The following is a 24,429-nucleotide window of genomic DNA, read 5'->3' on the forward strand; positions in this document are numbered from 1 at the left end:
ACAGTTGTCCCCAACACATTCCAAATGCACAACCCTGTTAAGAGCTTGTAATTAATCCTGGGTTTGGTCTTGTCTTTGTAAGTTAAGATGTTCATGAGTTGTGTACTACTGAATATATAGGAGGAAAAAAAGTGGCTATAGGCAGGAAACCTGCAGCTTTGCAAGGAAGAAGTTAAGTGACTTATTAATGGTGTGTAGGTATTATCAAAAAATAAGTGATGCAGAAAGAAAACACTGATTTTTTGTTTCCATCTCAAGTCCTGAAATATTTCTTGTGCTATACAGTGGGCAGAGTATGAATTTTGCTGGAGCATCTCATATTGGTGAAATTGTTGGGCTGGAGCTTTGCAGAAGCATTTTGACACCTGCAGGTATGATAACAAGATGTTCAAACCTTTCACCAAGTACAGAACACAAAATGAACACTCAAATACATTTTGTGCTCAGGTAAATTATAATTTTATTGGTTTATTAATGATTATTTCTACCTTCTATATTCCAGTTAGACAATAAATACAATAAATAACTCTTCTGTTCCCTGTTCTTTTCAAAGACTTTGTATTTTTAAAAATCTTAAAAAAAACAAAAACAACACTAAGCATTGAATTTATCCATTTCTTGATAGGTTGTCAGGATTTTTTCCAGAAATTCCTTCACATTTCCCTTGGCTTCATATTGGCATTGATCACCGTGTGCCAGTCTCTGTGAAAGAAATCACAAAGATTGGGTTAGCAAAGATTTTAAAATTAAATAAAGAATTTAGACAAACCAGTGAAAACATACATTATTTGGTGCTACAAGGATTTCAAAATCATTCCCCAGAGAATTGTTCCTTGAGAGGTGAGTGTAAGAATGGCTTTTCATGGTGACTAAGAAGGTGGCGGGTGGATTGTCATGTCATTCTATATATTCAGTTCATATATCCAGTTACAGCTGAATCTAAACTAGGCTGTTTCACCCAGAAAACAGTGTGGATACCGTGAGGAGCTGGGTAAGACTGGGGCAAGGGGTCAGTGTCTCAAGGCCACCCCAACTACTCTTCCTTGCAAGTTTGAAGGCAGCTTTAAGGAGATGGAGACACTGCAGTGTCAGCATCTTCTGTGCCTTGCTGAATCACACAGGAGCTTAGCTCAGGATGTAAATAAAGGATGTTTCACTGCCTCAGAAAAGGCACCTGAGGCAAGACCCAGAGCCTTCCTGAGCATCATCACCAGCTGCAAGATGCTGCAGGTCACAGCTGCATTTCAGAGCCAAGAATCAGTGAAGACAATGCTGCTTAGGTAGAATTAAAGCTGCAGCAGAGAAGGATGCTCTGCCCACCTGGCTCCAGCAACTCCTGCACATCCAGTTCCCAGTGTTAGGTCATTATTATTTAATGCCAAAACGCATTTTGAGAAAGGAGAATAGAAAAGCAATTTAAATAAAGCTCCTCTCCCAGAGATCTATGTTCAAAGGCTTTGGAGAAGAGAAAGGGCACAGTGAGCAGAGCCCATCTGATCCTTCTTCCTCTGCCAACTTAAAAAAACTTTTCACTGCCTCACACAGTTGCAACTTTTTCTGGCTCCTGCACAATATGAATATTTAAAACACTCCTGGAATCAATGAAACACTAATCTGCAAACACTTAAATTATTTTAAAAAACCTTTCTTTTGTAAAAGACAAAAAAAAGATCTGTAGAAAAGTAAGAAATTCTTACTTTACAGAGGCTTCTATCCAGTAGAGCCTGGAAGGTCAGGTAAAGCCTTGTAATTACTGGACTGGGAGATGTGCTGTTTTCCATCAGGTGTTTGGTGCCATCCACAAAGCATGCCAGTTCGTGGCCACGCTGTTCAAAAAAGAAGGCATTAGAAAAACTCAGAATGCATTCTGCGTTCATCCACGGAAGGAAGAAATTTGTATTCCTAAATGTGGCAGCAGCAGGTCACAGTCAAATGCAGTGTATTTTGCAACATATTGAAAACTGATAGAAGACCTTTGAGGGGACTGTAAAACACTGAATTCTCATGTATGCCATAAGAAACAACTGTACCATCATTCAGAAAACCTCAAACTGTAAACATTACCTCTTTGAGGCATAGTTTCAGCTAATGCTGGAGCTTCACCACATCTGAGGAGGTTTAAAACAATGAAATAGTGCTGGATACACCTTCAGCTAAGTCAGAGCCCTGACTTAGCCCAGGTTCACTTAGTATTTAGATTACTAGTATCTCTAGCCCAGGTTCACTTAATATTTAGGCACCCAGTCATGAAACAAAGCCTTGCAGAGATTTTTCAAGCAAGAGCCTGCATCTCTTGACATGAAAGTCAAGCCTACAGAGGACTTTTGCCTGAATCTGGGCCTGATTCTGATTGCTCTGTAGTGAGAAGACTTCTGCTTCCTTTCCCACAACTATTCATCAAGCTCAGTTTTGCTGCTATTGGTGTATTAAAATCTTCCTTATAACTGAAAGCAAAAGTTACATAAGGAGCAAAGTGAACAAACAAACTCAGTTAATACCAGACTTCTTTAACATCTACAAGAGCTTGAAAAGAAATATACTTACTTCAGGAATGGGGAGACACGAACATGACTGAAAACAAAAAAGAATGAGTGTTAACGTCCAGCATTCAATGTACAATAACAGATTTTTTTCTTAGTCTCATTATAGTCTCAAAAGCTGTGTACTCACACTGGTAGCTGTCTGCCTACATGGGCAACTCACAGAACTATCGTCCTGGAAGAAGAGCAAGTGAGAAGTCAGTATTTACTATCATCTCCTGCACAAGCATGGATTTTTTCAGAATTAAGATGCTAAACAGCCACTTACAAGTAGGCGCTGTGTATAGCGGATAATTTCCCGGACACCACAATACTCTGCTTGCACAGAGAGCAGCAGCCAGGAGAAGAGTATGTATGACAGCATGCTGGCATTCATGTCAGCTCAGTCTGATGGGTGACAGAAGAACAGGAGGACGCTCCTTTTAATTGAGTCTTCACAAAATTCCCATTCTAATATGGAAAAACCCAATTATAAAACTGATACCAGGTGCCCACTATTTTTTCCCATAGCTTGGATGGCATTTTAAAGAAATCAAACATGGAATTGAGTCACCTACTTCAGTGACTTTAGTACTGTGGAAATTCACAAATGCTCCTCATAAGTGATTAATTTGAACATTATGATATCACACCCCAGCAGGAAACAATGGTTAAAAAAATCTATGAAAGGTCTTTTTTTTTTTTTTTTCACATGTGGGGTTTGCCTCCTGCACTAATGTAAATTATAGTTACATGAAAGCAAAGAGATTATAATGTTTCAGCATTGCCAAAGTTTCTGAGAAAGCAAACTGATGTGCTGCAGGGTGCCTTCCCCCAGACTCAGAGCAGGACTTTGCTCAAAGAAAGCTGGTGACACTGCAGGGGTCCATGGAGCAGACAGACAGATGGATGAAGTCGTGGAGCACTGCCTGGACAAGTTGTCAGACTGAATTACATCCAGAGAGCCATCCCATAGTCCTTGGTGATCTCACCTCTGCTGAGTGCAGGTGCACCAGTGTGCGGCTGAGCGTGGGGCCCTCAGAGTGCAAACAGGCTTGCATCCCACCACTGCTTTTTGAGCTGTAGGGACTGGATGCAAATGTAGTCCTAGGGAACTCAAATGGTATTCACTTGGAAATTCCCTTGGAAACTTGGTGGCCTCTCCAAATACAGCTGAGTGCTGGTGAGAGCCCTCCCTGGCCACAGAAGTTTCCTTTTTGCAAGTTGCACACCTTGGCAGAGCAAATGGTAGCACTTCAGATTTCTTTTAAATCCCCAGGGTTGACTTCTAAGCATCCCTTCTCTTTGCCATAAATCCCATTATGCCTTAAAGGTCTCCTCCAAAAGCTTGAGACTTCTTCACGTCAGTCTGAAGGATAAGTGTGATCCCTCTGGAAACTGTCCTGGAAAGAGAAAACACTGAGCTACAATTAGCTGTTTTTTCTCTGGCATTTGCCAACAAGCAATGGGTTCACCTGCCTGAGTGTGGCTCTGCTACCAGCAAGGGGAGCAGAGGAGGACCTGCCTGCTGCTCCTGCCCCTGCCTCCCTGCCTGCACAGCAGCACCTCCTCTGGGCTGGGCTGGATGCTTCCTGCTGTGGGTGGTCCAGTGTGGAAGGTGTACAGAGCCCCTAATTAAGACCTTTCCATACACAAGATGTAATTATGGACATTGGGCAGTGAGCAGAACTTCTTCCCAGGCCTACAGCCCAAAAGACAAGTTCTGTATTTTTGTTCCTAAGTGCAAATGAGACTAGCAGAGCTTCCAGAGCTGCTTCTGAGCTGCTCCCATGCCCGTGGTTCCTCCTTGCCCACAGTCACTCTCTGCCAGCAGTGCCAGCATTATCTCTACATCTTAGCATTTCTATTTGATTGCTTAGTGAGATCTGTATCACACTGTTGTTGCTCCAGGCTAAATGAGTCTCAGAGAAGCTGCATTCAATTTACAGTGAAAGAGAAGTCACTAGAAGTCAAACTGGCACTGAAAGATCTTTCCATGTATTGGTTAGAGCCCAGGTAGATGAGGTGCAGTTGCAGCTTCTCTTTAGAGAGTTTAGATTCTTTTCTGGCATTTAGAGTCTGATCCAAGGCTGTGGAAATGAATATCTGATGCCATCCCAGCAAAAAGACCAACTTTTTAATAGAATATCTTCAAACATTTAGCTTTGATATTTTAAAAATATTAATTATGATGACAATCTGCAGGAGGAACATATTTTCACAAATAGATTGTCATTTGCCAGTTAATTTTCTGTCCTCATGTCTAGGTAGCTGATCATCCATTCTTTTCCCTTAATCTCTCTTTCAGCAACACAGAACAAAATGTGGAGGAGAGAAAATAAAAGTTTTTCATCCATGGCTCAAAAAAATGAAATAAAGATCACCAGTCTTAAAGGTGCTGAGAGCAGTAGCTCATAGAAACACCCCGGAGGACACCTAAGTACAGAGACTCTCTGTGGTCAGTCTGGGGCAGAGCCACACAGCAGCAGGTGGTGTCCCCATGTCCTGCCACTTCTCTGCTGAAGGATGGATGAGGGATGCAGTGGGCAGGGTGCAGTGGAGGAGCAGAGTAAGGAGGGGGTAGAGAGCTCCATCACCACGGGTACTGCCAGCACCTGGGCAGCCCGTCAACTTTCAAGTGATGGGAGATTAACATTCCAACCCTGAACAGATTATTTGGGAAAGGTGAATATATAAAACTCTCCAATGTATTTCTGTGGTATCCTACAGGCAGTTTGTTCTGGTTCTTTTGGAGACTCTAATGCCCTGCACATTTTTGTGCAAATACTTATGTGTAAATACTTTGGGATATATATTTTCTTATAATGCCTTTACTTTGATGCTAAGTTGAATGGCCAAACATGCTGCACAAAACATCAGATTTCCAGATTGGTATTTTAACCTGGTTTGCATAAATCTCCAGAGTTTATGAGTTCTCATGAGTTCTCATGAGAGAATTTGCATCCCAGTGTAGAGTTTCTAAGAATCTCTACACATTTGGGTTTTCTAATGTAGAAAAAAACAATTCCCTGCAGAGGAAAAACACCCAGGTTACGAACCAGTTTGTTTTACGTTTGCTTTATGCACTGATCAAGATAGAAGAGATACAAAGACCGCAAATTAAGAGAGGCTGTTCATAGTTTCATTTTCCAGAGATAAAGTGTATTTTTTCCCCTTTCTCTTAGATAAAGATGACATATGCTAATGTAGAAATCAAGGAAAATAGGGGCATTCTAATCCCTTTGTGAAAGGGTAAACCATAGCATAGTAATAGCAAGAATACTTATAATACAAAGGCATCAAATCCTGATGAACATTTCAGATCAGGGAACATTTCAGATTCAATCCAATCCAAGAGGGAGTGCACCCCCTGAGAGCCACATGCTGTGCTCTGCACTAGCAGATGGACCACAGGATGTCCTCAGGACTCACATTAGCTTCTGTAGGTAATGGAGCTCTCATTACTTTCAGAAGCGTTTTAATTAATTTGAAACCATTTAAGCTTATTAACAAACACTAGTGGCACTCAGGATCTGGGAGAGGAGAGAGCACATGAGCGAGACCTTCAGGACTGCAAGTCCTCCTTGTTTCATGCAATAGTACTGTCACCAGAGCTGGCCTAGTTTCAGCCAAGCTTTCCATGTTGCAATGATATTTAGCAAGAGCTGAGACATCTAAAAGAAAAAAGCTCTGACAGCAGCAGGCCAGCCATGATGTGTGTCATGCATATTGAAAAGGTTTCCCACAACCAACCATCTCTAAAAGCAGGCAGAAGGCAGCAGGAATTGATCATAGAGGTCACCAGTTCTCTTGTATGTTAAGATTTTTCCTAGTGTCCTCTTCCAGTGTCTTCTTTTGTGGCCTTTCATACCAGGAAAGGGAAACATTGAGGGCTCTCACATCAGAAGTCCACTCACCCTTCTTTGCTTGTCCCACTGTGCGATGACCCTGTGTGCTGGATTTCCCACTCAGCACAGCATGCAGAGGGAGGCTGAACATGCAGGACAGACAGACAGCACTAGGCATTCACTCCATGGCTGTGTTAGAGCTTTTCACCAGCCAGCCCCACATCGCAGCTCACTTTTCACGCTGGAAGTGTTGAAAATCCACCTGCAGGCTGCCTGATGGAAACACAGCAATAGTAATTTAACAGCGAAGCAGGGATGGATATTGGTTCCCACCTGGTTGCATAAGTAAGAGCAAGCTGGCCCTTATCCATGAGAATTGGCAGTATTTCTATACCATGTGTGAAGTAGGCTACATTAATGATAAAATGTTTTGAAACATGGGAGAATAGAGCAGTCCATGAAGATGAGCTCAGTCCTGGTGCTTTCACAGAGGTGAGGCCATGCAGGTGCCAGTTTAATGCAGTAGATGTTGGTGGCAGGGCAGACTTAACATGTTTTTTCCCGCTTGCAAGGTTGTGGTTTCTCCAAATCTTTCTCCTTCTGACTCAAGGTTATCCATTGCTTTCTCCATCACTCAGAGGACCTTTGTATTTTCTTCAGAGACTGCGTGTTGTACAGCACAGTAGCCTTGGAATTTCACCCTTACTAAACAAGGATTTCTTGATGTATCCAGCACTTTATATCTTACAGTGAAACTGCACATGGGACTTCTAAAACCCCTTTAAAAATATGCTTCTGCTGCACAAGTGGCTCCTAACAGGTTGGTTGTTCCATCTGTGTCTGATTCTGGAGCTGTCACAGGATCTACACTTTAGGAAAACTGCCTTGAAAATCAGTGTGACTACTTAAATTTCCCCTCACTTCATGGCTTCATTCCTTTTGGAGCTGTCTCTGGAAGGATACTCTACAGACTCTGGAAGGATACTCTACATACTCCAATGCTCATCTAAACTTGCAGTGATCAGTCTGTGCAATACTGAAGGAGCATATACAGGAAGAAGATGGCTTTAGAGAGATGAAGTTTTCTTGTGCAGTTTACATTCAATTTAGCACTTCAGCTTCTTCCCACTTGTCTCTTTGTATCTCATAATTCTTCTGGCTGTACACTTTACTTTTTTTCATTGCAAGTACAAGACAGGCATTGGCCTTCTTGGCTGACATGAATGCCACACCTAGAAGAATGTCTACTATAACAATCTCTATGACAAAACAAAGAACTTCAGATAAATCAAAGAGATATATCTTAATGCCTGCAAAGACGTCACCAACTCCTCTGTCTCAGAAAAAGAGAAACTGAGATGTGGACTGTGATCTTGCCTTCCCCTGTGGTGGGGAAACACCAGGCAGGGACTCCCAGGCATGAGAAAATCTCAGCCTGGCCTAGAGCCATCATAAAATTATTTAGACTGGAAAAGACGTTTACAGGCCGGGTTTCAGTAGATGCTAAAACTGCTGGGAAGCCTCTTCACACTCTATCCATCATAGACATCACAAAGCTTCTCCCAGCCCCAAAGACTTTCATCCAGGTCAGGGCTGTTTTCTAGAAAAATGTATTTTCAATGGGAAATTGGTTCCTGTTTGGCTGGGGTTTTTTTTCAATGAAGGAAGTAAGCTGCTGTTACCTCTTTTTCCTTTCATAGTAGTTTATAAGGTGTGAAAAACAGCCTGTATCTCATTAAGTAATACAGGGTGTTGTAAGAGCTGGAATGCCACCAGAGACATGAAAGTTGGGCAATTACAGACTCATTTGAGGGATGACAGGTCTGAATATGCTTTCACAATCCAGGCTACAAACACATTGAAGTATGTATCCCTGGTGCTTCTGGTCTGCCTTCTCATTCTTTTGACAATTTCAGGATTTACTGCATTTATTTTAGAAATGAGGGGCTCTGTAGACACTTTGAACAACCTACCAAGCAGATGGCTTCTACCCTTCCAGCATGTGTGTGGAACACACCACTGATGGCAGCTCAGTACAGACACAGCACTGACAAAGGAGCTGGGCCCACAGTCTGAATTCTGTTGACACAGGGGTTTTCTTTCTTGTAATTCAGAGACAAAATCACCAACATATATAATCAGTGCCCCACTGAATCAGCTATCTGTCTGTCTGCCTGCCTCCCAGGAAAGGCTGTTTTAAACTCCCATCACCAGGTCCCTGAAAAATTCTTTGGAGATCCTAATTTCTATCCATTAATAATTATAGTGATATTATTTCCAAAAAATAATGCATTTGATATTTCATACAGGAGATTATTCACAAGACACAGACTTGTCAAGTCTCTGTGTGTATAAATTTTAATTGCCATCCCTCATCTTTGGGACATGGGGCTGGGCCCCAGTGGTGACACAGCCACACATTCACTACTGCAAAAGCCAGGCTAAACAGTCTATCAGTCTCCATGTGCAGGGATGTCAGACCCATAGAAGGGTTTGGGTTGGAAAGGACCTTAAAGCTCATCTCCTTCCAACCCACTCACCATGGGCAGGGACACCTTCCACTAAACCAGGGCCTTGTCCAACGTGGCCTTGAGCACTTCCCAGGGGTGTGATCGGTCACAGCGAGGGGTATCACAGAGTGCTGTGCCTCAAAAGCTGCTTGTCCCAACCCTAAAGTGTCCTTGGTCACCAGCAGTGCCCCAGAGGCAGCCGAATCTCCTGCACTGTGGCCTGTGCTGCTGTCACCCTTGAATCCCTCGTGCTCCAGCCCGGAGCTGCTTCGTGGTTTGTCTGTGAATGCTAATGGCATGATGCACTAATTAACCAGTTGTGTCCAGGGCTTGCCCCCCGTGCTGCCAGCCCAGAATCATCCAGAGGCTGTGCAGTGTGGGGCTGCCCATGGGGAAGGGAATGTGTGCTGGTTGGGCAGCAGAACTGGCAAGACACAAAGGAGTTGCTTGGCAGCTCCAGTGAGAAACACACGCCCTGCCAGGGATGAGGATGCCATCAAGTGGCCAAAGCTTTGTATTCACTTCCCACTTGATCTTCAGGATTTTATATTTATGTTATATATATTTATATCATACATATTTATATAATTTAGAGTAACTTTCTGCCCTCTGCTCCCTTTCCACTCCAAGTTGCCCAAGGCTCTCCCTGACAGCTCCTTCTGGCAGGTGTGTGCTACATGATAGTTTTGTCCAGACAAATCCTGGGCTCCAGTCTCAGAATTGGTTTAATTGGATGAATCATATAATGAAACATCACCATGCAACTCCAGCATGGGTCTCAGGGCTTTACACTCAGAGAGCACTGAATGGATCAAACCTGGGCACCATGAGGGCAAGATCATGCAGATACACATCTTGTTGTGAAGTCATCAGTTTAATTCATTCATGATCCATTTTACATTATACAGGCAGATGAACACATCATTTATTTGCATTAAAAAATAGTCTGCCCAAGTATTATCCCTGGAGACACATGATATTATCCATATAAAAAAACATGTTTTACATACATCCAGTAAAATAAGCAGCATGAAAAGGATGAATCCTTAAATGCAGCCAGCAACAAAAACTTGTGTGAAGGCTCATCAATTTTTTTCCATATTGTTTATTAAAACTGTTCCATATGTCTAAAGAAGGTCAAAGGCACTGTGAGACTTTTGAGATGAAGCAACACCAGCTGTTTCTTCCCCATTTTAAGGCCAGGTTTGGGAGAACCCACATTTCTATTTTTAATTTGGGCCCCAGTGATGAGGACCCCAGAGGTGACCCCATGTCCAGGAACTGCTCAAGACCCAAAGTTTTAGGCACTTTCTGCTGTGATCTTCAAGTGTTGTGACCAATTCTCCCATTCATCCATGGTAGAGGACATAGAGGTTTCGCTTTCCTGTTCCTCATTTTATGGAGGAAAGCTGGACAGCTGCTCCACATTGACTTCAGAAACTTTTTTTTGAAGGCATCTGCTGAAACTGCAGTCACTGGGCTTTTCCCCCAGAGATCTTCTCCAGAGGAAGAGCTGTTCCTCTAGAACATTTCCCAGATGAAGTGTTGTCCTAGATTATTCCCTAATGTCATGTGTCCCTCTGCACGTGCCTCTCCTGCCAGTGCCTCCAGAGTCCTCTTGTCACTGGTTCTTCTTGGGCTTTGGCATCAAAAGCTCCATGCTTAGAAAATAAATCCTAAGGATATTTAACAGCATAAACAGAAAAAAAATCATTATATAAATGATCTTGGAATAATTAAGATGAAGAGGTAGACCAAAGAGAGACTGGGCCTGCCCCAGTGGTCTCAGTGGGATTCCAGCGAAGAGTTGGAGGTCTGAAGTATGCTGTGTCCTAAAGAGACTTCTTTGGTGATGGTCTGCTCACAGCTACAAAGTGATGTCTGCAGGTTTTTGCAGCTGGCAAATCATGTCAGGGAGCTCAGAAGGTCTAATGAGATACCTCAAGCCAGTCTGTGGAGGGCTGCACCAGGCAAGCTGTGTAAATTAATAGGCAGCCTTCTATATGAAAGGCAAACTTGTTTTATTGTTTTCTGAATTTAACATCCTCCTATTTACCAATTTAATTTATAACTTGGATAACTGAAGTTATCTTCAATTGACTGAAGTTGTTGAAGCCTTTACATTTTTCATGGTAATGTGTGAAATTGTGCCAAACTGTTGTAGAACACAAGTGTTTGTATGAGAGGAGTCACCTACTTCTTTGAAGCTGAAAGCAAGCTAAGATTTGGTGGGAATCCAGAAAAAGCACCTGTGTAGCCACTGCATTTCCTCCTTTCCTTGAATGTTATAACACCGGGCTGTACCAAAGATGTTCCCTTGGTGATTTTACGTGGGCTGGGCTTGGGTACATCCCTTGGGAAAGGGAACTAAGTTCTCTTCCTGGTTCAGTAGGAAGTATGTCATTGGTGAAGAAGACCACCACCACTACCAGAATTACTAAGGTGCTCTTAGTGAACAGTGAAAGATTTGATAATAAAATAGTCTTTGGGTTTGATTGAGCTGGAGCGATTTTCGGAGTCCTCCATGGACCACGTGTCCATTGCAGTTGCTGAAAGTGCAGGATTGGGAGTCTTCAGTCGGAGCAGCTGAGCCCTCACCAACACCACACTGCTGGTCTGGCTCAGGAGGTAGGAGACTTTCTGGTCTTCTTGGCAACACTTCTGAAATAATAAAGAAAGAGATTTATCAAGTACTGCAGAAAACAGCAAAGATGGCCAAGAAAAATCTTGAGTATCTAGCTGTTAAAAAAGTTGCTTTAATTCTTTTTTAATGCTGCTTCTTTGTGCAACTCCAAGTTAATGAGGGAAAGGGTGAAACAGCGACTTGATAGTCAATGCACTTTAAAGAGCTGAATTTCATGTCTTTTGGAACAAGTGAGGAAAGAATGCTGTGCAGGGATTATAGTAAAATAGTATTTCAAAGCTTATAAAATATTAGAGCGTAATCTCCTTTCAAATTTTTATTTCTGATTGATATTAATTAAAATAATCACAACAATCAGAACAGATTACAGTGACGGTCAGGAGATGTGGACTGAAACTAAAATCTATTGGCACATTTGCAGTCTGCTCTGAATCTCACAGACCCAAATTGTGTTTGGCTATTCAGGTGTAGGTACCCATGTCAGTTGTACGACTTTCAGAGGACCTATACAATTGCAATTCTATTTGATTCAAAGATTAATTCTGTGATTTTAATAAAGCTAGGGGGTCTTTATGTGCTGACCTGGAAGTCAGGGATTGGTCTCAGTTTGGCATCTTTTCATTGCTTTGAGGGAAAGCTCATAGCCAAGAAACATGGCTGCACTTGATGGGAATCCTCTCACTGTGTTGACCAGGAGGCCCCTACAAAAGACCTGTTGGGAATGAAGCAAGGTTAGAGCATAGGAATATATGGACTATTTTAAGAAGAGGAAGAAAACATTGAATGAAGTCATGGTGGGATTCTGAAGGACCAGATTTTTTGGGTTTGCTTGGAAGATGCGCTCCCACATCTTGGGAGCTGAGGTGTGCGCTGGGGAAGGGGAGCACAGAAGTCACTGGTTTGGCATCATTGTGCTCCTCACTACAAACACATCCTGGTGTGTGCTAGGTGTGCACAAGCTGCTCACTTTGGGGTGAGTCTGCTCACAATATGATGGTTCCAGGGGGATCTCTGCTGGCCTGCTTCTCGCAAAATCACTCCATTAACCACCAAGGCTCATCACCACAAGTCACTAATCTAAACACCACAAGTTCAGAATAGATGTGAAAAGGAACATCAGCAATCAAACCCCTTTCCAGGATTTATAACAGCAAAGTTCCCACAGCTACTGTAAAAAAACATGAAACATTTTGGCCCCAAGATCAGAAGCCCTTAGATTTAAGCACATAACCAATTTTCCCCCTGAAATTATTGAACTCTACTAAACATCATCATATCTTGTGTCCAATAAGTCCTAAGCATAGTGCTGACTTGTTTGAGATAGAATCAAAACATGTTCACATAGTTTAGATAAAGCTTGCAATGTGAAATTGCAGTTTTGGAACATTAGGATATTATTTATTTATTGGGGTGATTTATTTTGTTAGGAAAGAAAAGTTTCTGGGAGGAGATTTATTGTTTTTGCATTATCCATAAAGTAATATGAGAGACTCAAGTTAAATAATAATGAAGGTTTAGGGTGAAAAGTCCAGAGGCATGAATTTTGTTTATCTGAGTGAACACACCTGGCTGTGGAGAAAGACAAGGGTATAACTGTGTTTCTTTGTGTACATCAGGCAGTTATTTCCAGCACTGAATATGCTGTTCCTTTGTCCCAGAATGAAAACATCCAGCCCTGGGTTTGTCATTTGTCAGTTATGAGTCTTCCAACATTTAAAAAGATTTCCTAATGAGAGCAGGATCTAGTCTTGCTATCAACTAATTACTCATTCTTACTGGTGGCTATGGGGCAGGTGTCAGATGTGACAGCAGAAAAACTACAAGAAGTATAGAACTCCACCAGAAAACTCTTCTAGTTGTTAATTCAGGCAGGACAAGGAGGGCAGAGGATGGGGATGAGGATGGAGAGAGAAGGGAAACCCATGGAAATTCCAGTTTCAGCCACCCTGCTGTGAAAGTGCACACCAAGTGGAATGCACAAGGCAGGTACCGTAGAGCCTGGGCACCCTGTCCCCCATCTGACTGTCCAAGCACAGTCCTCAGCATCTCTCCAGGTGCCTGTGCTTCACATGAATGTGACTTTCTTCACTCGGTGGCAAAAGCTGAGCCAGACCACGGGCTCCTGTGACAGCTGGCATAACATAGTGGCATGTTGGCAAATACTGACTTGTGATTTTGCAGGTTATTTTCCTCTTTGTATCTTGTTACATTTATCTCAAAATGTGAAAATTAACTCTTTGAAGCCGAGACCGCATCTTGTTCTGATGATAAATACAGATTTATTTCAATATAAGAAGCTGTTACTTCCAAAATCATGCCTCGGCAGCACAATAAAGCTGCAAACCTTTATTCTCTGCCATTCACATTTAACTGAGGCAAAGTTTGCAGGTAGAACAAATATCTTTTATTACACTAACAGACAAGGTCAGAAAAGGGAGATAAGTTGTTTGGCACAAAGCCCTTCTTCATGTTCAAAACTAAAGCAATTGTCATATAAGAACGCTCATATTCAACTCTACCTTGGTGCAAAATGAGGGCAAGTAGTGCAAAAGTAGGATTAGTTCCACCAAAGCATTGCTCAAGGTGATAAGACACATCCCGAGTGCCAGGACAGTCCCACTGGAATCAACTATTGGCACCAAAGTCAATGGGAAACATTTGGTCTCTGCATTTTGCAGAAGAATCACAGAGGTAAGACTTTCTACCTCTGATTTATGATAAGTCAAATTATATCCATGATTAAGTGCACTAACATGAAATGTTGTTTGAAGTGAATTACACCAGCAGTGTGTGACCCCCCCAAGTCATTAATTTCTTCATCATGTAACATGTGTTATAAGTCTCACTATTTTGATTTAAAAGGAATCAACACTAGAATTGCCTACTGCCATAATAATAATTTAGCACTAACTGGCTTTAGCTGTCTCTCAATACTGCACTATATTTTCCAATTGACAATTAAATACCTAATAACCAGATTTAACTTCAAATGTCACTTACTTTTAAGCCCTCATTCTGGTAGCTCTGCAACATGCAGTCAAGGGTCCCTTTGTACTGGTTTAAATAAACTCCATCTGCCTGAAGTCGACTTTTCACAACATCCATTGGAGTAGATACTGCCCAGGAAACAGCTCCTGGAAAAATGCAGAAGTATTTGAATAATTCCTTCTCTATACTTCCTTGCCTGCAGGTCAGTGAACTCAGAAATTTGCATCTATCACATCATATTGTGTGATTTTCATTCAGGGCATTCACCCTGCCAGGCACAGAAATAGAATTTCTGGGAGAAAGTTCCCTGTTTCTGGAAGAAGTGTTCAGATTTTGGAGGTCATGCTGCTGCTCAGATGCAGGCAACCCAGAAGGGGCTTCTCCAGGTGCAAATACATCTTCTGCTGTGCTTCTGGTGGAACGTGGACATGCCATGGGAAGAGCCTGAGGTGCTGCTTGGGATGATTTCAGAAAAAACTGAGTCTTCTGATAATTCCATTGTAAAGCGAAGTGTGAGCTGAGGATACAAATAATGGGTAGTTGTATTTTGGGCTGCCAGGATTAGGCTCCACGGAGTGAGATACCCTGTCATACCTCTAAAGAAATGCCTATTTCCATTGTTCAGCCTGCAGCTGAGTGGAATGGTTTGCCTCTGGAAAGATCAGTACATGACTGCCAATCCATGGCCCAGCTGGACAGAAAAGAGTTTGTCTGGACCTATGTGAGTGTCCACACTAGGAAAACCATCCAGAGGCACCAGGAGCCTCTTTATTTGAGGAGAAGGCATTCTGTTATCATTGCCTGAGCTAAGGTTTGCCTTGCCTTTATGGATCTGCAGTTTAGAAATTACCAAGAAGTGAGGAGCAGGAGTAGGGGTGACCTTTCACATGGTGGGAGCACACGTGCCAGTTTTACTGGCAAATGTACGTATGGAAAAAAGAAGATCAGTAACAGTCAACTGGGCTTCTGCTAGGTGTGGGTGGGTGCACACCCTCCTGGTGGGAAGCCAACAGGTTGAAGTCCTCTTCTGGAGGCATCTTGGCTTCCACACATCCCTGGCAATGTGATTGGCAGGCTGCCCTGAGGTGTCCAGAGTGATGAAGGCGCTGTCTGTTCTCCTCTTCACTGACAATGAGCCCAAGGAAGATCTGATAACACAACTTCCATAAAGTTTGTCAAGTCATAAAGTGCAGCTGTGGGAACCCAGCCCTGGGGAAGGAAGGTTCAGTCCCATGTGCTCTGCTGGTGTTCAGGAGGATGCAGTGGCTCTTGAGTCACCCTCATAATCTGCCGTGAGAACCTTCCTGTTCTGGTTTTGGCAATGCTGTGAGGAAGTAAAGGTGCTTACCTGCTACACCCCCTGCCAGCCAGATAGAGAAGAGATTAGGGGAAATGCTTCCATGAGGAGTTATCCAGTCACAGAACATTGCGTACGGGACGAAATAGGCGCAGTACCCAGGAACATCCCTCAGGAGCATTGCTATGTTGCCTCTGTATACTCCTGGTATCCCCTCTTTCTGTAGGATTGTCCTTAAGCAGTGAATTGGGCCTCGGTACACAGGAGATCCAGGAGCTGTGGAATTTAGTTTAACGTTTGCTACAAAAAAAAAAAAAAAAAAAAAAAAAAAAAAAAAAAAAAAAAAGTTACAACTGTTGGAATAGATATATTGCCACAGAACTCCTCTCCAAAGCCCACTGCCACTGATTAGAAGTCACTGCCATCCAGTTTATTCTGGGGTCAGCAGATAACATGAGGAAAAACTTTTAGGAGAGAGTATTTAGATCCATTGTCAGAAAACATGTAGACACTTCATACAGATTTTTCTCAGATGAATGGCATACCTCCCAATAGGTATGTGCCCAGTGAGATTTCCAAATAAGTTTAAGGCAATGTGCCAGATTTTCATGGATTTTAACTTAAACTTAAGATGAAAGCCTTATCTCTGAAAGCCTTAGCATATTCAGTCTGCCCTTCCCATGCAGACCAAGCTGTTTTTATAAAAGGCATTAGATGTCTAAGCCTCATGGAGGCTTTAAAAATGGGCATAATATTGTTTTATCAAAGCAACAGAAAAATGCCATCATTTCACAGTTAAATGCCATGACTGTAATTGTGAGAAAGGTGAAATGCTGAATCCAAGCTGTTCAGCTCTGAAGCTGCTCCATGTCTTCATTTGGCTGTGCATGTGCTCTATTGGGGTTTGCTCCATGCTGGCAGCCTGCAATGGAATTCAGCTGCTGTCTAAAGCTGAAGCAGCTCCTTCTGCCTTGTGGACAAGGAACAGCCACCCACTGCCATCCTGCTGGTGTCCCCTCCTGACCCATCCTGCTCACACCTGGGCTACGTGGTTCCCTGTATGCAATAAGGTGGTTTTTAAATGTAAATGGGAAAATTCTGCTTTTGAACAGAGAAAGGTGAAATGAGGTTTATGGGCAAATATATGTGGGACTGAAAGTGTGCAGAGGGCGATGGGGAGCTGGCATTGCCACTGGCAGCCATGGTGCTGCTGCTGAGATCTCCAAGGGACCCCACAGCCCAAGGACTCAATTTCTGCAGCTCCTGGCTGTGAGCAGACCTGCCTCGTGTTCCTTATAGGTCCCAACTGTCCAGAAATGCCATTGATAAGAACCCTTCTCTTGTGCTGAGCAGGATGGGGTCCATCCTCAGGCAAAAGGGGGAGTTTTTAGCCCAACTGCAGCAGCACAAAGCAGCAGAAAGCCCAGAATTGACCAAAGTTATAAAGCTCTGTGTATGTACCAAGGACTGGAAGACAAAAGTGTTGCTTCCTACCTTTGGTGTAGGGCTGTGTTTGCATCTGTAGCCTTATCTTGACCAGTTCCACGGGGGTGCCGATGCCCACGGAGATGACTCCAGCCACGACGCTGGCCAGAGTCATGTCGGTGAGCGAGGGCGCAGCGGCCGGGTCCCCGTGGCGGAGCTGGCTGAGGAACCGCTGCGTGTTGCTGAAGACTCCAAACACCACGGAGCTGTAGATGCCAATGCTGACCAGTGGGAAGGACATGCCCTTGAAGAAGCCGGCCAGCTACCCAGGAAAGGGAGCAGGGCTTAGGAGACTGAGCAGGACTGAGCAGTGCAAACCCCAGCTTGTCTATCAGGTCAGAAATCACAGAGTCACACAATGGCTTGGGTTGGAAAGGACTTGGAAAGTCGTCTCGTTCCAATCGCCTGACATAGTCTGGGGTGAAATGCAAATCCAAGTAGCAGATGTCTCCTGGAACCAACTGTTTGCACATGCTGAGCAAAGGAAATTGGTTCAAGCTGCTAAAGGCTTATAAAGACTGTGCAGAATATGGGATATGGCTGAAAGCACAGGAACCCATGTAGAAGCGCCTGATATAGACAGTGTTTGTTCTGGCTTCACCTAAGTCAGCAAAATCCTTCTGGGAGACCTTTGCCAGTAGGATCAGGCAAAAGAGTCACTGTGGATGCACCCCTGTGGAGACACTGATCATTCCATGCCAGGGATCTCCCTTTTCCCTATAGGAGTCACCAAGTGGTGACTTAACCTTAGAGATAAGTAAGAAAAGGCTGTAGGGATTTGCAGGCTCAATTGCATAAACTTTATTGGTCTTTATATAACTGCTGGTGTCAACAACATTTTGTACAATTGCTTTATGTATTTATCTATTTATTGACTTGCACTTTCTACCAGCATATTTAGTGTACAATGAAGTACTTACAGACTCATTTCTGTACACAGTGAGAACACAATTGAGTGTATTTCCATATCCTTGTCCAGCTTGCAAACGAGTCTGCAAAAGACATTTGTAAAATGTAATTAAAATCCTATGTTTCTAGCCCAATGGAGGCTCATGCTGCATAAACAAGGTGTACTTTGCTTTGAGAGCAAGTCCTTCCTTAGTCTTAAAGAGAATTGAGCAATAAAATTAGGTATATGTGCATCCACCCTCTTGAACTTTGCCAGAAGCAAGGCTAAGCAGGAACTCACAGCCTGAAGCTCTCTGAACATCTGGAATCAATGACTGTCCAATTGCTCTCCAGTCTGGACCAGCCACCCTGACCCGGCACAGCAGGCTGCTGGTGTGCAGTGCTGCTATTGGCAAGGGCCTGATTTATGTGGAAACTGGAGAGTGGTGTGGTCTTCTCCATTTGGAGACTCTTAGGGAAGGCTGGGATGTGTTGCAAAGAGAGGAGAGGTGAGCTCGCCTGGGAGACTTCTGGGACCCTGCTGCTCCAAGGTGGATTTTAAGACATAAAGATACTAATTGGAGCTAAAATAATTCTGCACCATCTCAGAAATTCTCCATGCTTCACTCAAAAACACAGTTTCAAATAATTTCAAAAAAAGCCATTTTATTTCTGGAAAGCAATTTGGTTATACACCTTCCAAGAGATGTAAGAAATGGCACATAGGTCACAACAAAGCCTACAGGATTAAGCATTTCCCCTTCTCATATATATATCTTTAGATTAGCTTTCATTCAAGCTGCTCACAAGATTGCACTAGAAACATCTTAACAAGGGATGTATTTTTTTGGCTTAAAGTTGTGCAAGGATATGGCAACACTGCTCATTTCACAGCACCTCAGGCTTCATCTTGGCTGAGGCCAGAGCTCATTTGTTATAGAAAGACACACATGCTCCATCAGGAATGTTTTTAGCAAGTGGGGACATTTCTGACTGTATTTATCAGCACTGCTGCTGGCAATGAAGGCTGAAGGGACGCTGCCAACCTGCAGTGGAGGGATGGTGTCCAATCCCATCCACTGGCTTAGCCCTGATTTATATACACCAGGGTGAAGCAGGACATTATTTGGGACTTTAAAGCTCAGAGGAATGTGTGTCTGCCAGAGTTCATGACTGGTGGGAGTTTTCAGATGGCAAAGAGCAGGTTGGATGGTACAATGACTTGGCCCAGGGCCCCGCAAGAGGCTGCCAGTGCTGCCATGGGACCCTGGCAGGAGCAGGAGGGACCAAAGTCTGTGTTCACCCCTCAGCCCAGGCTTGTCCCTCACCCCGGGATGGCTCCAGGCAGCTCTTTGCACACATGGAGCATCCCTGCTCCACTGCAGGCCTGGCCAGAGGCCACAGAGAAGCAGAAGATTCACTGAGCACTCAGAAGAAGCTGGTGCATGAAGATGCTGCCATGGCTTTGTGCAGTGGGGCAGGCTCAGGCCGTGGGTGCAGCCTGGGCACACCGTGACTCTCACTGGGACAACGGGGCTGGGGGGAACTGGGGAAGGTGGCTGCACCCTGAGTGACCCAGCACAAGCCCAGACATTTCCACTGTGCCTCCATAGGCTTAGTTTGTTGGGTTTTTTTTTTCCTTTTACTCAGTAACCAGGTATTTAGAGGTTCAAGTTAGTATATTTTTTTAGTAACTGGGGGCAACGGAGTGTTCTCACAATCAGGTTCTCACACGTTTCTCTTAGCTAATCTTCAGCTAACCCGACGCTGAAATCCCTGCTGGCATCTGTGACAAAGTCAGCTACTACCAGAATGGATATACCTCTGGAAAGTTCTCCTTTTTGTTATGTTTTGATTAGATAGGGCTCTTAGGGGGCACCCAGAAGCTGAAGACAGTTCTGGGAAAATGAATGCAATGTGTAGGATGAAAGGTGAATAAAGGCACAATTTTGAGAGTCCTGCAAGGGTGTAGGAAAAACCAGCTACTGAGGTTTGACAGAAGCTGCAACAATGGGAAGAGGTGGCTGAAGGGGGAAGAGATGACTTGATGGGAAGTGTGGCATAGATACCACTTATCACACAGAGCCTTATACTCAGTCCTGCCTCTTCCCCCAGATGGGGAAAGACACCTGATTCCCTGGAGGCTGCAGGTGCTGCTGAGCAGCCCCTTTGCTGGCCTAGTGCTTTGTAAAAACTCTCTTTTCCCCTTTCCTGCTCCCAAATTTGGAACATAACAAGTCTGCCTACTTGGTATTCCCAAGGCAAAGCCTTGCCCGAAGCCAAGAGCAACAGAGGAGCAGCCTGACAGTTGTCTTTATAACCACTGAAGGATGGGCTTGCTCTTTCTTGGCATCCAAACTCCATGTTTCTGAGCAGGATTCTCATAGCCAAACTCCCCCAAGCCAGGCAATGATGCCATGGCCACCAGCCTGAGATGGGGATTGCCTTGGCAATGCTGGGCAGTGCCTGCCTTTGCTGCACGTGCCCTGCCCATGGCTGGGTGGTTTGGGCAGCCTTGTGGCTCCTCCTGCGAGGGGTGTGCACCCACCTTTGAACATGGATACCCTTGGGGCTGGTATCACTTTAGCAGCTCAGAAAGAATAGGGCTGAATGGACATCTCCTGGTCCCAGGAGAGCCTGGTGTGTGCGAGGGGAGGCTGTGATGGTGGGGAAGGGATGTGGTGTGGGCCTCCTTGGCATCACCTCCAAAGGTCTTTAAGGTGCAAACACAACCAATGGCTTTTGGGTTTCCACAACTGGCAGTCCTGCCTGGTGCCAGAGCCAGGCTTGAACCAGAGCAGGGAACACAGAGTCACAGAATTGCAGAATAGCTCGAGTTGAAAGGCATCATTTAAGGCCATCTCTTTCAACCTCCCTGCAGTGAGCAAGGACATCTCCAACAAGACCAGGTTGCTCAGAACCCCATCCGTCCTGTCCTTGAATGCTTCCAGGCATGGGCATTCCCCGACCTCTCTGGGAAGACTGTGCCTGTGTTTTACCACCTTTTTTGTATAAGACTTCCTTATATCAATGTAAACCTATTCTCTTTCTGTTTAAAACCAGTTCCGCTTGTACTATCATAATGGGCCCTGCTAAAATTCTGTCTTTAGTTTAGACCCCCTTCAAGTACAAGAAGGCCACAATAAGATTTCTTTGGAGCCTTCTATTCTTCAGGCTGAACAACCCCAACAAGGGCAGAGAAGCTAAAATGATGCAAGCTGCCCAGAAATACCTGGGCAATAAAAAGAAAGGAGCAGGATCCTCCTCCCTGTTTCTGCAGCAGTAGGGATGGTCAGCTTGGTTGAATCAGGATGCACTGGTATGTGCATGGGCTTGTCTGCATCATGCTGACAAATACCTTCTTACCTCTCTAAACCCTTCTGTTGGAGGAATAATTATCATGAGGGAATCATAAACACTGTGTGTCACAGCCCTGGGATAACAATTTCAGAACTCTGCCCTTCCAGCCTTACCAGCACTACGGAAACACATAAAAATGTGCCTGCAGCAAAACAAATACAGTTCCCTCTTTGCCCTTTGAATACTAGTCTGTGGCAAAGTTCAATAAAGCATTGGCAGAACTGTTCAATGAACCACACATTGAGTAAAGCCAGGTTAATTTTCAGCATTAATTCATCACAGAAGAACTTGCACATATCAGCCAGTTATTTTAGTTTCTCATTCAAAATGAGCATTGGAGATGAAGAAAGTCTGTGAAAACATTCCAAATTCCCCTTTGGGACAATTGAAGGTCCTTCGAGGCATCAGATAGAAAGAAGGTCTGGATTGGTGGGGGTTTGGGTGGTGACATGTGAACACAGACCAAAGAGTTTTACCTTGATGGTGTCCAGGGGATGGCCCGCAACCACATTGGCAATTCCTGGGGATAAAAGCAAAGTATTATGCACAACCAGAACCTTTTGTGGCAGGACGGGATGCAGTGGGTTTAGAGAAGAGAAGAGATTTCCATAGGAACAGTTGTAAAGGGCCCAGCCAGGGGACCAGGAGGATGCCCCTTCCCTGACAACAGCTAAAAGCTGAGTTTAAACACTTCTCTATGTACAATCTCCTGGACTCCTTCAGCTTTACATCTCAGAGGCACCAGAGAAGCAGAAGTCATGTTCGTATATCTTGTCCAGGTCCAACCCCTTTTGCATTCCTGTAAGCTCACACAAATTTTTATCCTCAGAATGGTGAGATTCCTGTTTAGCACAAGGCAATGCTTTCTCCTGGCTCAAAGTGATGTCCTAGCTGGCTGCTAATGAGACCTGCAAATTCCTCATCCTTTGCTGTTTTAAGAGCAGTTTATAAAGATATCTGTCAGAGAGGATTCAGATACAGGGGATCCTGCTCTGTGTAGATCTGCTTAGTGCCATCCTGCATTCCTCTGGGGAGAAATTGGCCCATATTCTCTTACCTTTCACCCACCTACTCACTGCCAGGAGCTCTCGTGGCAGCACAGAGCATGGTTTGGTTTCCCTCTTCTCCAGGAGAATGGAACACCTGTGTACCATGGCCAGGATATGGTTTTTTGTCTTTGTTGCAAACAACACTGGCAGGTTTTAGGGTTTGTGGAGAGTGGGTAAATTGTGATGCTTCCTCACCAGCAAATCTGTGTGCAAAGCAGTGCCCACAGGTGCTTTGGGGACTACATGTAATTTCTTACTCATAGTGAGTTGGTACTGAAAAGAGCATCATGTCCTTGGTCAGCACATTATGACTTTCTAAAAATATGTTAAAAAAATGTCTCCTCTCCTCCCAGACCTGGGACCACCCATGGTCTAGTGTTATGCATGAAGACTCTCAGGTGTCACTGCTGCAGAGAACTGGTGGCTGTTCATCTACCAGGACATCCTGTCCTGTTGCTGGGGGTGTGCAGCAACAGCACAGGGCAGTGGGGCAGAGGGAGCAACCACAGCTTACAGAGATCCAAAAATCAACTGCTCATGCAAACTTTTGGCAGAGGTTTAGGGTTTCTTAGTCTGCTAATTTATTAACCTCATCTGGCAGGACACCTGTGAGCCGCCCCACATCCTGCTCCTGTGTCGGGTCTGAAGGGTCACCTGAGCAGAGGTTTGCTCTGCAGTGGCTGGTGACTGTCCTGCTGCATCCCTGGGGGCAGCAGAGCTGCTCACCTCTCAGCTGGCATCTCTCAGTTCTGTAAACCTTATCCCATTCCTGACACCTCTGCGTGTTGTTTGCCTTCCTTTTCTTTCTGTTATCTGTTTCCCGGTGTTTGCCATGGGAATTCCCGGCAGACGGGATCAACCCCTGCCGTGGCCATTAGCCCTGTGGCGGGGTGAGGAGCCGGCAGTGCCTCTCTCGGGGATGGGACCCGGGGAGCCCCGGGGCCGCCAGCTGCCAGCCCCCTCCGAGCCACGGGGGCAAGGCCGGGAGAGCCGGCGGGAGCTGGGGGGGATGCTGGTGCCTCTGGAAACCGATCTGCACAGCAGCATCACACGTTCCAAACTTGAATTTTAACCATCCCGCCCGTGGAAGTGGGATTAAACCTCACTTATGTACCAAAGCAAACCGAGAGAGACGCCGGGCGGAGACACAGACTGTGGGTGACCCGGAGGGAGGGTTTTAACCCCGGAGGGTTTTATCCCCGGAGGGTTTTACCCCCGGAGGGTTTTACCCCCGGAGGGTTTTACCCCCGGAGGGTTTTATCCCCGGAGGGTTTTATCCTCGGAGGGTTTTATCCCCGGAGGGTTTTACCCCCGGAGGGTTTTATCCCCGGAGGGTTTTACCCCCGGAGGGTTTTACCCCCGGAGGGTTTTGCCCCTGGAGGGTTTTATCCCGGAGGGTTTTAGCCCTGGAGGGTTTTACCCCCGGAGGGTTTTATCCCCGGAGGGTTTTACCCCTGGGGGGTTTTATCCCCGGAGGGTTTTACCCCTGGAGGGTTTTATCCCCGGAGGGTTTTACCCCTGGAGGGTTTTATCCCCAGCATCTCCGCCGTGCGCCCTTCGCCGCCTCCCCGCCGCGCTCTCGGCATCACTCACCGCCCACCAAGCCCGCCACGAAGTCCTGCAGCTGCACGCTCCCCATGCTGCGCCGCCGAGCCCGTCCCGCGGGCCGCTCCCGGCTGGCCGCTCCCGGCGGACCGGGCTCCCGGTGGACAGGGCTCCCGGTGGACAGGGCTCCCGCGGGCAGGGCTCCCGCGGGCAGGGCTCCTACGGACAGGGCTCCCACGGGCAGGGCTCCCACGGGCAGGGCTCCCACGGGCAGGGCTCCCGCGGGCAGGGCTCCC

The 24,429-nt window shown here is 45.1% G+C and overlaps 2 protein-coding genes across 2 annotated transcripts; both read right to left on the reverse strand.

Annotated features, from left to right (window-relative positions):
- Window positions 1–1,537: 1,537 nt before the first annotated feature.
- LOC110481057 (uncharacterized) lies at window positions 1,538–2,916 on the reverse strand. The gene is made up of 5 exons (XM_077786728.1): window positions 2,809–2,916; window positions 2,671–2,715; window positions 2,545–2,571; window positions 1,698–1,826; window positions 1,538–1,564 (listed from the first exon to the last, which is right to left on the reverse strand). The coding sequence occupies exons 1-5, from the start codon at window positions 2,914–2,916 to the stop codon at window positions 1,538–1,540; spliced, it is 336 nt and encodes a 111-aa protein (XP_077642854.1).
- Window positions 2,917–11,455: 8,539 nt separating this feature from the next.
- Window positions 11,456–24,227, reverse strand: SLC25A48 (solute carrier family 25 member 48). The gene is made up of 8 exons (XM_031506012.2): window positions 24,182–24,227; window positions 22,016–22,059; window positions 18,212–18,283; window positions 17,301–17,553; window positions 15,858–16,106; window positions 14,522–14,655; window positions 12,104–12,233; window positions 11,456–11,535 (listed from the first exon to the last, which is right to left on the reverse strand). Exons 1-7 carry the CDS (start codon window positions 24,225–24,227, stop codon window positions 12,111–12,113), a joined length of 921 nt encoding a protein of 306 aa, XP_031361872.1. The 3' UTR covers window positions 11,456–11,535; window positions 12,104–12,110.
- Window positions 24,228–24,429: the final 202 nt, after the last annotated feature.

The sequence above is a fragment of the Lonchura striata genome, chromosome 15, assembly GCF_046129695.1.
Source record: "Lonchura striata isolate bLonStr1 chromosome 15, bLonStr1.mat, whole genome shotgun sequence".
Taxonomy (NCBI): domain Eukaryota; kingdom Metazoa; phylum Chordata; class Aves; order Passeriformes; family Estrildidae; genus Lonchura; species Lonchura striata.